Below are 12,497 nucleotides of genomic sequence, written 5' to 3' on the forward strand. Positions count from 1 at the left end.
CGGGCGGGGTGGGGCGAGCGGCCGGCAGGGGGCGCCCCCGGGCGCGGGCGGCCGCGGCGGCGGTGGCGGCGGCGGCGGCGGCGGCGGGCGAAGACGATGTTCAAAAGCGGGCGGGGAGCGGCGGCGGCAGCAGCTCCGCGCCGAGCCCCGGGCCGCCGCCATGCGCCTCCGCGCCGCCGCCGCCGCCCTCTGCCTCTGCCTGCTGGGCGCCTGCCGCCTCCGCCGCGGGCTGGAGGCCGCCGCCGTGCGCGGCCCGTCAGCGGCCGCTCCCCAGCGACCCTCGGCAGCCGCGCCTTCCTCCGCCTCCTCCTCCTCCGCCGCCGCCGCCTCCCCCTTCTCCTCCCCGCCGCGGAGGGACGGGGCTCTCCGCAACGGCACGGTGGTGCCGCATCACTACATGGTGGCCCTGTACCAGCGCCTGGCCGCCCGCCGCGCCCCCGGCCGCCGCGCCGACACCGTGACGGGCTTCGCGGAGCGGGCGCGCAGCGGTGAGTGCGGGAAGCGCGTCCCCCCGCGCCGCTCAGCGCAGCGCCCGCGGCCGGGCAGGGGAGCGCGGACCGGCCGCCCCGCCGGGACCCCGCCGTCGGGCGGGAGAGGAGTCGATGCTTGGGCTTGGGAATGGGCTTCGGGATGAGGATGGGGCTTGGGGATGGAATTGTGCATGGATGTGGGGATCGTGCTCCTATGTGGATGTGGGGATGGACACACGGGGTTGTGCATCACTTTGAGCGTGAGTTTGGGGACGTGGTGGCACGCGGAGTGGATGCTCACGCGTTGATCCGAGCACGGTGCCGTGCCTGGGATAGGGCTGTGTGTTGGTTGGGGAATGGGGCTGTGCGTTGGTTTCCGCACGGGATGGTTGCAGTGGATGGAGCTTCACGGGATAGGGGCTGCGCATCCCGGTTTTTTAACGGGAATGAAGCCGTGCGCGAATATGACCGTGGGAGTGCGGGCGAGTACAGGGCTGGGAGTGGGGTTGCGCGTGAGCATATGTTTAGGAGGGTGACGATGGGGACAGCAAAAGGTTTGTGCCTGGCACTACTTGCCGACGGACATGAACGTGGTGCTGAGCGGGGGTCGGGGGTGGTGATGGGGTTGCACAGGCAGTCGGGATCAAGGATGACGCTTGGTGTTGGGCGTGCGGTTCGGGACGGGGTGCGAGGTGCAGCCAGGCAGGACGGGGCGGGCGGCGGTGCGGGCGGCTCTCGGGACCTCCCGCCACCTGATGCGGCGCCGGGGGCTGCGGCGCAGTTTAAGAGCAGCTTCTCCGCACGGCATCCCCGTCCCGCCAGAGCTTTTGCAGCCCGAAAAACTCCGCGAGGCACCGCGATGGGCCGGGCCGGGGAGGGAGCGCAGCCGCGGTGCCCCGGGGGTGCTCGGCCGCCGGCGGCCCCGGCGCTCCGGAGCGGCTCCCGCTAACGCTGCCGGCTGAGCTCGGCATTGCGGTCCCCTTCTCCCTCTTCGTCCTCTTTTGCCCTCTTCATATCCGCGGATCTAATAATGGTAATCAAATGCATATAGGCACCTAACGGTATACTTCCAACAAATACCTGTGTATATGCACTTCGCTCCCTGCCGGCCGAGTTCGTTTGGCTGGGGGAAAAAAATAATACATTCCCGATCGCATAAAATGAAAATGCAAACTCAAAAGCAGCACCAGCCGCCCCTCGTCGCCGGCTGCCCCGGGGTGGGGGAGTCCCCCAAGCGCCATCCCCAAACCCCATTCCCACACCCAGAAGGGGCCGTATCCTGCCGGCAGCCTTTGCGGGAGGGGGTTTACTGGAAGCCGAAGGGGAAACGTCGAAGGGGCGAGGCGGGACCGGGGGGAGCATGCTCCGGTGGGAGGGTGGGCAGTGCTCGGCTTGGGAGAGCTGGGCGAAAACTGAGCACAGGTCCTGGGAAGTTTCAGCACAAAACGAAACCAGATGAACTCTTCAAAGGGATCTCCTTATCTGCTCTTATCTGCTCCTCGCAGGAATTTTAGATCTGCTTTTCAAATAGAAATTATAATAGCTATAATGAATAATTATACTACTATTAATGATAATAATAGCAGCAGCAGCAGCAAATGACGGGGAGAAAACAGTTTCCCTCCCGGCGGGCGGTGCAGGCTGCACCCAGCGGCGCTGCCGCGGGGGGTGGGCGGGGGCGGGGGTGTCGAGCAGGGCTCTGCCGGCAGCGGGTCGAGGTGCTCCGGGCACAGCAGAGATGTTTGCAGCAGCCCCAGGTCAGGTTTTTCGTTAACGAGGGAGAAGACAAAAAACGACTCTCCCAGAACTGAATTCATCTCTTCTTCCCAGCTCCACCTCCTTCAGTGTTTTTTTTTTTTTTTTTAAATTCACATTGACTATATTTATTCAGTGTCAGAAACTGCACAAGTCTGTGTCAGGTCTTTGGATCCACCAAAAATAGTGACAAACTGAGGCTGGGCTCACTTTCATCCTCTGGGGGTACCTCTATCAGACCTGTGTGCCTGTGCCTATCTGCAAGGGGGAAATGGGATTTTTAACAGCATGTGTATGTGTGTGACACTTGGGGCAGAAGAAATCGGTGACAACCTGCTGATTGGGGATGGTAATGGGCTGCACAGGTTCAGGTGTGGCTTCTGTGCCAAAACAGAATAGCAGTGCATCTGGGGTCACTGGAATACCTGGGAGGAGGCAGAGAAGCCTCCTCAGAATGTGGGGAAGAGTGCTGATGAGAAGCCACTTGTTTGAATTGATTCCTCCCTCCCTCTGTACCTTCTCCTCCTCATTTTGGTGCTCCCAGCCAGAGTGATGCTCATGGATGCAGGACACGAAGACTGTGTCCCGTTGGGATGCTCAGGGAGCTGTGCTGCACAGTGAGATCTCTCCCATTAGCTCTGCATCCCTTGCACTTCACCATAATGAGAGCTTGGCTTTGGCTTGCTGATATTTTAATTTTTTTTTCCTTTCTTTTTCTTCTGTGTTATCTCTTCCAGATGCCTCCCCATCTGCCTTTGAGCAGCGATACCTCTTTGACATCTCCAGCCTGCCTGAGGCAGAGGAGGTGACGGGCGCAGAGCTGCGGATTCTGCGCTCCCTCCCTGAAAACCGGAGCTTGGCCCTGTCCCCCGAAGGCACCTTCCACCACCTCCTCCTGGCCACCTGCCCCAGCCGGGACGGCGAGGAGCCCCGGCTGCTGGACTCCAGGGCTGCAGACATTTTGGACACGGGCTCCTCCAGATGGGAGGTGTTTGATGTCTGGGAGGCCTTGCGAGATCACAGGCAGAGATCGCTCTCGGGAAAACTGCTGTGCTTCCTGCTGAGGATTGTCTTGGATCAGTCGGGGCAGCTCCTGCCCCCCTGGCAGCTGGGGTTCGGCAAACCCCAGCCACAGCCCCATGAACGAGCCCTGCTCGTGGCCTTCTCCCGCACCCAGAGGAAAGAGAACCTCTTCAAGGAGATTCGGGATAAGATCAAGGCCCTGGGCAGCCCCCGCTTCCTGGAGCCCCCCGATCCTGGCCAGGAGGTGTATCCCAAGAGGAGGAAGAGGAGGACCACCATTGCCGCCCGGTCTGGGGGCAGAGGCCATGGGAAGAAGGCGAAGACCCGCTGCAGCAGGAAGCCCCTGCACGTGAACTTCAAGGAGCTGGGCTGGGATGACTGGATAATCGCCCCCCTGGATTACGAGGCGTATCACTGCGAGGGGGTCTGCGACTTCCCCCTGCGCTCCCACCTGGAGCCCACCAACCACGCCATTATCCAGACCCTGATGAACTCCATGGACCCGGAGTCCACCCCCCCGAGCTGCTGCGTGCCCTCCAAGCTCAGCCCCATCAGCATCCTCTATATAGACTCCGGGAACAATGTGGTTTACAAACAGTACGAGGACATGGTCGTGGAGACATGTGGCTGCAGGTAGCAATTTCTGCAGCTCTCCCTACCCCTCCTGGCCTTGCTCAGCAGCCCTGCCCATTTTATATATATAAATATAAATATATATATATAAAATATATATATACACACATACACATTTTGGTGTGTGCCTTTCCAAAAGCCGAGCTCAGAGGAGGTGTTCCCTGTCTTCCTTGGGCCACCCTGGCCATGACCCCAAGAGTGGGCCCCTCTGAGACTGTGAGGCTGCCACTATCTCTGTGCCTTGCCTGTTCCCCCCCGAAAGGGGGACACACAGCCTGGCAGAGCCCCAAGGGAATGTGTCCTCAACCTCTGAGTTTTGCCTGATACACTCGGTTTGCCAAAGTGGCGCTGACAACATCTTTCCCAAAGGTTTTGGAAAATGTCTAGCCAAAATTTTCTCATTGGGAGTGATGACCTGGGGAGGTTGAGTGGTGTCTGCAGCAGAGGGATCAGGTCAGCATCGCCCTCTGGCTGTGGCGGTGGGATGGAGGTGAGGTAGGAATGCTCTTTCCTTTGAGTTAAAGGAGTTTTCCTGGCTGCCTTCAAATCTCTGCCCTGAGTTTCCTGGTGGAAAAATAAGGAATCCCTGGGGGAAGGCAGCAAGTGGAGAACTTGTGGCTGGAGTGGGCTGTAATCACTTGGTCCAGGCCTGTTTGCAGTGGGGAGAGGTTTGTGAGTCTGCTGGCAGAGACAGGAAAGAAGGAGAACTGGATGCTAAAAGAGTCAGGTCTGAAGCAGAGCTTGTGCTCTCAAAAAGATGGGAGTGGCCCTGGGAGGGGTTAGCTGGAGATGCCTCCACTCCACGTGGCACTGGCCCTGTTGTCTATGTCCTTCAGGAGGTACCAGTTGGTGGGTCCCCTCCCTTTCCTGCACAAAACTCCATTTCCAAGACATACTGGGAACCCGGCATCAGGCCCACAAGTCACACAGCCATTCTGAGCATGTCTGGAGAGAAACAAAGGTCCCGAGTTCCCTAGGGAAGAGCCATTTTGCTCGGGTTCTTCTCTTTCCAAATAATCTCTATAAAAGCACTAGGCTCCACCCTATCTTCCTTTGGCATCAATTTCCCAGGGAACTGCATCCCTCCCTGGAGTGCTGGCTGCTCCCTGCTCCATTAAGGGAGCTGGATCCTCCAGGAACAGACCTTTCCCATGCAGAGGGCTGAGTGCTACCCTCAGGGCCGGCTACATGAAGCGGGGTGCTTTGACGTGTGCTGAAAGGGCTGCAGGATTTTAGTAACTCAGGAGCTGAGTATAAATTACACCTTTAAGCCAGAGAAGCCCTTCATCCATGCCAGGGTGTGCTTTGGATGCTGGGAAGCATTTCTGGTGCACCTCAGTGGCTTTTGGTACCAAACTTTGGCTTCATGGGTGGGTTGGCTTAGACCAGAGATGTATTTGCACAGATTTTGTGTTTGATGGTTTGTTTTTTTCTTGTGGGCAGGGTGTTGGTGTGTAAACATCAGTGCTTATTGGTGATGGTAGTTTGCTTTTGGAGGAGATAAATCCCTGCTGGAAAACATGGGATTTTTCCTACATTAATCCAGTTATCCTCCATGGCAGGGGTGTTCTGCTGGGAGGCTGAGCCTGGCCAGGGCAGAGAGTGCGTCACCTCAAAGAGCTCTACTGGGATCCAAATGATTTCAATGGTCAGAAAAGCCTTGGTGAGCTCCAACAGCACCTTCCCCCCAAGTGCATCTGTGGGAAGTAAACCATGCCCGTTGATAACAGGGACAGATCCACTGAGATGACACCCCCAACCTCCCTCCATCCTCGCCCACAGAGCCTGCTCTGCTTCCTCAGGCTGTGGCTGGTGGCAGCTCAGAGGAGCGAGTATGTTGCTCTTAAGTCTCATGTACCCCCTTGACACCTGCAGAGCTCCTCTGGCTTGTTACATCCATGTATCCAAAAGGAAAACCTATCTCCCAGCCTCAGCACAAATGTAAATATATGCTAATGATGTACCTGTCCCCAGGGAGATGCTCAGAGATGGAGGTTGAGAGGGGAGAGGAAGGTTGAGGTCCATGCCATGTGTTTTCTCACTGTCAGCATTTGGGGAGGCCAAGGTTCCTGAGTGGGGGAGGAGGAGTCAGCATGAGGATTTGTGGATTTCCTCTGCCCCTTGGCTTTAGCACAGCTGGTTGAGGAAGGAGGTTGGCACAGCAGTGCTCAAGCTGCCGGATTCCACATCAGTTATAAAGTTATCAAGCTTTGGAAATACCTAATTTTTCAATTGCCTTTGGTTGTTTGATAGTTTTTCTCACTGCTGAGACAATTTTTTAAAATGTTTTTGTTTCTTTTACCCCCTCCCCTTCCTCCAAATATTTGTGGTGAAGGTTCACGGGCAGTTCAAATCCAGGCAAGATATATATAGCTCCTGGCAGCCCCTGCTGGCTGGTGGCTCTTATGAGCCTCCACCAAAAAGGTATCCTGAGATCTGCTCCTGTGAGACTGTGTCCAAGGGGACATGACTCCGGTGTGTGTGACTCCCAGTTCTTGTGTTTTTTGTTCAGCCACAGTTGCAAGGAACAGACAGATGTCACCCTCCTCAGGTCCGGAGGTGGCCAATGCAGAGCAGGGTGACAGGTTGGGTCTTGCAATGCTTCACCCCGGTTCTGGGGCAGTGTCCATTGCTGGGGTTCATGTCCTGAACCTCACGATGGCTTTGCTGGTCCTGGGGACAAAAGCAGTGGCTCAGTTTCTGCAGTTCTGTAGCCTGGATCATTATATAACGAGAGGGGAGGATTTGGGGAGACGCAGAGGCTGCTGCTGGCAGCGATGCTGTCCGTGGTTTCACCCATGTGGGAGCCAGACCTGGCTCACCTGCCTGCAGGGAACCTGAACAGGGGGGTTTGGTGGGGGAGCAAACTTCATCCCCTTGAGGGGAGCCCAGCGGTGCTGGGGCCTGTGCCAGGTGCCACCTGTTCCTTTCCTGGGAAAACAACCCCTGGAGGACAACAGGAGGGCAAAGGATGGAGTGGAAGCCTCTTTCTCCTCCTCTAAGGAGTCAGGGGAGGCAGCTCCCTGCCTGGGGCTGCTCCAGAGGGATGTGTATGAGCAGGGCAAGGCTGGAGGAGAGTGGAGCTGGGGCTTTGGTGAGTAACTGTGCTGCTCCCCTTGGGCGAGTGTATCAGCTGCAGGGCTTGGCTGTCACATTGCTCATTGCTCCCAGAGGAGTATTTCCAGAGCAAAAGCCACCACCGCCCCCTTTATGAATCCCTGCATGACAACTGCAAGGGCTGCCTCTCCATCCCCAGGCAGATTTGGAGATTGCACCCAAACAGTGGGATTAGACTTAGGCAACAACCGTCAGAGCTGCTGCAAATGTGTAGAGGTTTAGATTAAATACTGGGGGAAGAAAAGTCACAGAAAGAGTTGTAAAGCTGTGGCCAGGGAAGGGGTGGAGTCACCATCCCTGGAAGTGTTCAAAAACCGTGTGGATATGGCCCTTGAGGAGATAGTTTAATGGTGAACATGGTGGTGGTACAGGGTTGATGCCAGGACTCGATCTTTTCCAACCTTAATGATTACACGGTTCTAAGTGGAAGTGGTGGGTGTGAAAGCCTTTCTGGGGCAGGGAGGTTCCTTCAGCTGAGTTGTTGCAGCCCTGCACTGCTGGGGGACAACACAGGGATGTGTCTGTAGAGGGCATGGAGCAGTGAGTCCTGCCTTTGCAGAAGGGTTGGTGGGGCACTGGCTGCAGGATGCTGGTAGCCCAGCCCAGCCCCCATCCCTGGAGCTGCCCCTTCGCAGAGCATCACCCTCTAATGCCAAAGGAAAGGTACAGAAAAAATGTATTTCTGATCAGTTGCCTCTTGCCTGAGCTGATTTTTGGGCACATGTAAACTTTATAAATAAGAGACTAGAGGCTGAACATGGACAAATATTAATTCAGCAGACTCAGAGTGATTTTAATGGATAATTATAGGTTCTCAATCTGCAGTATTTATACAACCTTTCCAGTTAAAAAAAACCCAAACAGTTTCCATGCAGTGCATAGTATCCTGGAGGATTTGTTTGACCTTGAGCACCATTTTTATCTGCAGGATATAATTACAGTGAAACTAGAAATATAAGGCATTTTAAACGAACTATGTATCCCTACTTAACTGGCTCCCTGCTCTCTGACATGGGAATGTAATTGCACAGGAGTAGGGAAACTTGCAAAGTGATCCCATTTGACTTGGAAGCACTGGGGCTGGGATTTGGGGAAGCCTGCCCAGTTGTGACAAGGACTGGTGTGTGTGCCTTGTCTGGGGGCTCCTTGAGCTGGTGCCGAAGCCGGTGCCTGCAGGAACAGTCAGAAGCAAAATGACTTTATGTCCTGTTTAACCCTAGTGACCAGGGGTGCTTCTGGCCTAGAAATATTTCCCAAGAATCACAGATTTTTTTTTTTTTTTAAGCAATAATTGCTTTTTAATTCTTTTAAAATAGAGGGCTTGTCTAACCATGTGTGCCCCCCCCCCCTTTTTTTTTTATTTTTTTACATCATACTTCAAATCCAGTGATAGGAGGGAAATCTCTCTGGCAGAGAGAAGGGTTCATGTGGAAAAGGGCTGATGTAGCTTCATCCTGGCACAGCTGCATTGCTCCCAGTGGCTTCACTGCTGATCAGCACTGGCAGATGGAGCCACATCCTCTTTGCCTGTTGACTGATGGTTGGCATATTTGTAAGGAAAAGGCTGCAAAGGCACCAATTCTGATTAAAAGCAAACCCCAAGCCTTGAGCCTTCTGCTCAGGTTTGAGGGCCAGTGACTCCTGTGAGTGTTTGCACCCTGTGGGTTTCAACTCAGTCCTCGGCTGCGCAGCTCTCGCCGGGCAGCGCTGCAGTGATTTATCCCTCATACTCCCCTTGCAAAGCAAGCAGCTCCTTTTACAGTTTTAAGCCCTTATCCCACACACCTGAAAGAGGTATTTAGGGACAGTCACCTGTGCTGGCCCCCAGGGAACAGCAGACACATACACTCACCCTGCTGTTGGCAGGGAAGAGACAAGGGAGGCTGGGGCATCACTTCGGACCCTCTGGGAATGCAGGTTTCAGGGGCTTCAGCTGGGCAAACGGAGCAGAGCATCTTGGATGCTGATGGGATGCCGTGGCTGAACAGGAGTTTTGTGGTGAGCTTCTTGTCATGATTGTATCAATAGCAGCATTTACAGTTACATCAAAACCCACAGGACCCATTTAATGTGGCAGATACATCATAAATACCAGCCCAGCTCATACTTGTGTTGGATGAAAAGTGGTGGGAAACGTCATGGTTTCCTGCTGAGCATGGAGTGAGTTGTGAAATCCAAGTGCCTTCTCTTTTGTCTGTGCTGGGGCAGCAGGGCCATGTGCCAGGGAGAAAAAAACTCCGTGGGGCAATGGCAACAAGAGCCTGGGTATTGCACAGAGGCTGTCACCTGAAATGGGGCTGTGAGCCACTGTGTTTGAAAGACGATCAGAACAAAGGGCTATCACTTGGACCCTGGCTGGGCAGCTCCATCAAATCACTTGCTGTGTCCCCTGTCCTGGGTGCAGCTGGAGTTGTGGTGTGAGTTTTTCTCTCTTCCCATCATACTCTGTGGAGGTGAGTGGATGGGAAAACCCGTGTGGGAAAAAGCAAGGTCTTTGAGAGCAGTGTGATTCTTTTTTTAAGTCCTCACGACCAGCAGATCATGTGTGTTCCACTGGCCTCAGAGAAGCTCCCTTGGCATCAGGGATCACTTATGGTGGGGCCAGAATGGAGATGCTGGGTAGCAGGAGCCTCTAGAGTATAGTGGTGTCCCCACTGTGGGAGTGTGTCCTCCATGAAAACACAATGAGGAAAGGAGTTGGGGAGTACCCGTTCTGTGGGTTGGGTGTGTCACAGGAACCTGTGACTTTGTGTGGTAGGGGGAGAGTTTTTCTGTCTTTTCTATCTATCAATTTATGGCTGGTAAAAGAGTGAGATGTTCCACCAGGCTGGTGTGTGTGACACCTTTGATTTTGTCATAGCTGGGTTATGTCTTCCAAGGTAAAACCAGCTGCATTCAGTCCTTTAAAGCTCTTTGTTCCCAGTACATGTTGTGAGGTACATAGAGGTGCAAAGATGTCTCTGAAAATCACTTAGATCCTATCAGCCAGTGATCTGGGCCTTCAGAAAATGACAAAAATTTGGAATTTGTGCTGGTGTAACCCACTGACCAAGGAGCCCATCCTACATCTTAAAGGATGTTTTGCATCTTTGCACCTCGAGACACAAATAGCCCTATGGCTGCTTTTCCCTTTTACTGGCAGCAGTACCCAAACAACCCCTGAATTTTCCATGTTGGAGAGGAGCCTGATGTATGTGGTGGTGGGAAGGAGTGCTGGCAGGCTGACAGATGCACTGGGTTTGACTCTTGCTGAATGGATGGGCTAGGGTAGGAAGCTTGGGCTGTGCAGCATTTTCACAGAGCTGATATTGAAAAATCTTAAACCAAAGCTTGATCCATTCCCATCCATTCCATGGATGAAACCATAACTCCACACGTTTTCAATGATTTTTCAGCAGGTTTTACTCTCCATTTTTCTGTCATCACCACTTAATTGTTCAGTCAAACATTTTGCGAGCTCATTTTTCTGCTTTGATACTTGTGCTCATGCTTTGGGTTTTCAGGACGGGAGACTTGCTGTGGTGTTTGGTGGGGGGAGGAGGGTGAGGAAGGGATGGCTGAGCCTCAGCAGCAGGAGGATGTGGTGCAGTGCCTTTGGGCAGGGGATGTTGAGGGGACAGGTCTGGCAGGATTGAAGCTGGTGGGAGGAGGGGACCTGCTCACGATGGGTCACACACTCAAGTGATTCTCTGATGGAAGGTGGGAGTGCCTGGGTATCCTCTCCCCTTCTCTTTGCCACAGTGTCAATCTGTGCTGGTGCCACCCTGGTGTCCATCATTGGAGGAATGAGACCCAGAGGCTGGGCCAAGCCTGGCCTCCCTGGGAGCTGTGGCATTTGCCTTGGTCCCAGTTTTTGGGGAGATGGTAGCCTTCTCTGTGGTGTTTCATTTATTTCCTCCATCCTGCCTTGGTGAAGACAGGGAAGGAGAACAGTAGGGAATAAACAGGAGGCAAAATTTAGGGCTGCTTTGCTCCCAAGCTGGTCATCCCAGGGAGCTGTGTGTCAGGAACTGCTGAGCACCAAGGGGCTCACGGGAGCTCAGCCAGCAGCAGCAGTGTGAAATAGCACCCACAGGCCAGGAGAAGGGATGGTCACACATGGAGGGCCCAGGAAAAGGGATGGTCACACAGAGAGGGGCCAGGCTTTGGTCCTTGAAGGCGCCAGAGTTAAGTGGGTGTGTAGGAAGTGATCAGCTGGGGATGGGGCATTTTGTAGGAGCAGCTCATCCTCTCTTTGCCCAGGGAGGGGGTGATCATCCTGTTTACACTCATCCCACCTGCTGTGATTAACCTTTTAAAGAAGGGTCTGAGTTCCTGAGGTGCTGAATGTCCAGAGCTCCCACACGCTTCAGCTGAAGCCACATTTGTGCAGTGCCTTTGCAAATGGAGCTCTCACAGCTGGAGGACTCGGGCTGTGCCCACCTGGAGTCACGAGTCCTGTCTTGCTCTGTAGTTCCCACTGGAAAAGCTGGTGGAGATGCTGCTCAAAGGAAATGGACACCTACCTGTGCAGCACAGACCTGCTCTGCTCCTGGTGCTCCCTGTCTCGGATGAAGCAGGGAGCAATGTTGATCCAGTTTGCTCAGTCCCTTCGTATCCCATCATTGCGCGCTGTTTCCAGAGCCTCAACACTTTCTGGAGTCCCCTTGACAAAATGAGCCTCTCTGCTGGTCAGTCATGGTTTTATTTATATGTTCTTTTCTTTGATTAGAAAGGAAAATGTCAGAAAATGAGAAAGTTTCCAAGAACTGTATCTGTAGTAGCTACAATTTTTGAAGCAATACTCGTATCCCTGTGTGTGCCTCTGAACTATCCATGTATTTGTTCAGCTTTTTCAGGTCTGGGTGTGTGAAATATCTCTAAAGAAGATAGCTCTGTATGTGATGGTGTAAATGCATTGTTTGTATGTATCTAAAGTTTAAATAGATTGTACATATGGGATTGTAAATGAACTGTAAACAGCAATCTATATTTTCTTGAATATATTATATAGCAGTATATATTTGTTAAATAAATATTCTTGTATACTCTTCAATAACCTTTTTAATATTTTGTACAGATAAGTTTATTAAATATTTTATTGACAAATAGACCTCTGCAAGATTTTCTTTTGATGACTTGTGCCTGTGTCCTGAAACCAGATGTCAGAGCAGCCTTTGTAAACCACCTTTATTCCCTGGGCTACCTAAGGTGTTAAACCAAAAATGAAATACCCATTCATTTTAAACTGCCTTCCAGGGCAGCCACAGGTATTTTCCAATAAATAAATTCACACAACAGTGAGTGTTTGTTATGTATTTATCATCAAAATGTACATACTTTTTCTTCCCTGTGTTTCTGACTAGTGTTCACCTGCTGTGATGAGTAGCTACCCAGCTCCAGCCAGCCGAACAGGATTCTCTCCGTTGACTCCATCAGCCTGGACAACAGAAGGGTCCATGGAGACCTCAGTATGGCCTTCAGTGCTTAAAGGGGGGCTTATGGAAAAGAGGAAGAGTG

The 12,497-nt window shown here is 53.3% G+C and overlaps 1 protein-coding gene across 1 annotated transcript; it reads left to right on the top strand.

Annotated features, from left to right (window-relative positions):
• Window positions 1-160: 160 nt before the first annotated feature.
• Window positions 161-12,265, top strand: GDF7 (growth differentiation factor 7). Its single transcript, XM_069011671.1, has 2 exons — window positions 161-488; window positions 2,963-12,265. The coding sequence occupies exons 1-2, from the start codon at window positions 161-163 to the stop codon at window positions 3,883-3,885; spliced, it is 1,251 nt and encodes a 416-aa protein (XP_068867772.1). The 3' UTR covers window positions 3,886-12,265.
• Window positions 12,266-12,497: the final 232 nt, after the last annotated feature.

This window comes from Aphelocoma coerulescens, chromosome 3, assembly GCF_041296385.1.
Source record: "Aphelocoma coerulescens isolate FSJ_1873_10779 chromosome 3, UR_Acoe_1.0, whole genome shotgun sequence".
In the NCBI taxonomy this organism is placed as follows: domain Eukaryota; kingdom Metazoa; phylum Chordata; class Aves; order Passeriformes; family Corvidae; genus Aphelocoma; species Aphelocoma coerulescens.

Bases quoted from the DNA above. Each gene is read 5' to 3' on its own strand.
- GDF7 (XM_069011671.1), top strand. From the start codon at position 161: ATGCGCCTCCGCGCCGCCGCCGCCGCCCTCTGCCTCTGCCTGCTGGGC. The intron at 489-2,962 runs GTGAGTGCGGGA...TATCTCTTCCAG, and splicing joins CGCGGAGCGGGCGCGCAGCG to ATGCCTCCCCATCTGCCTTT.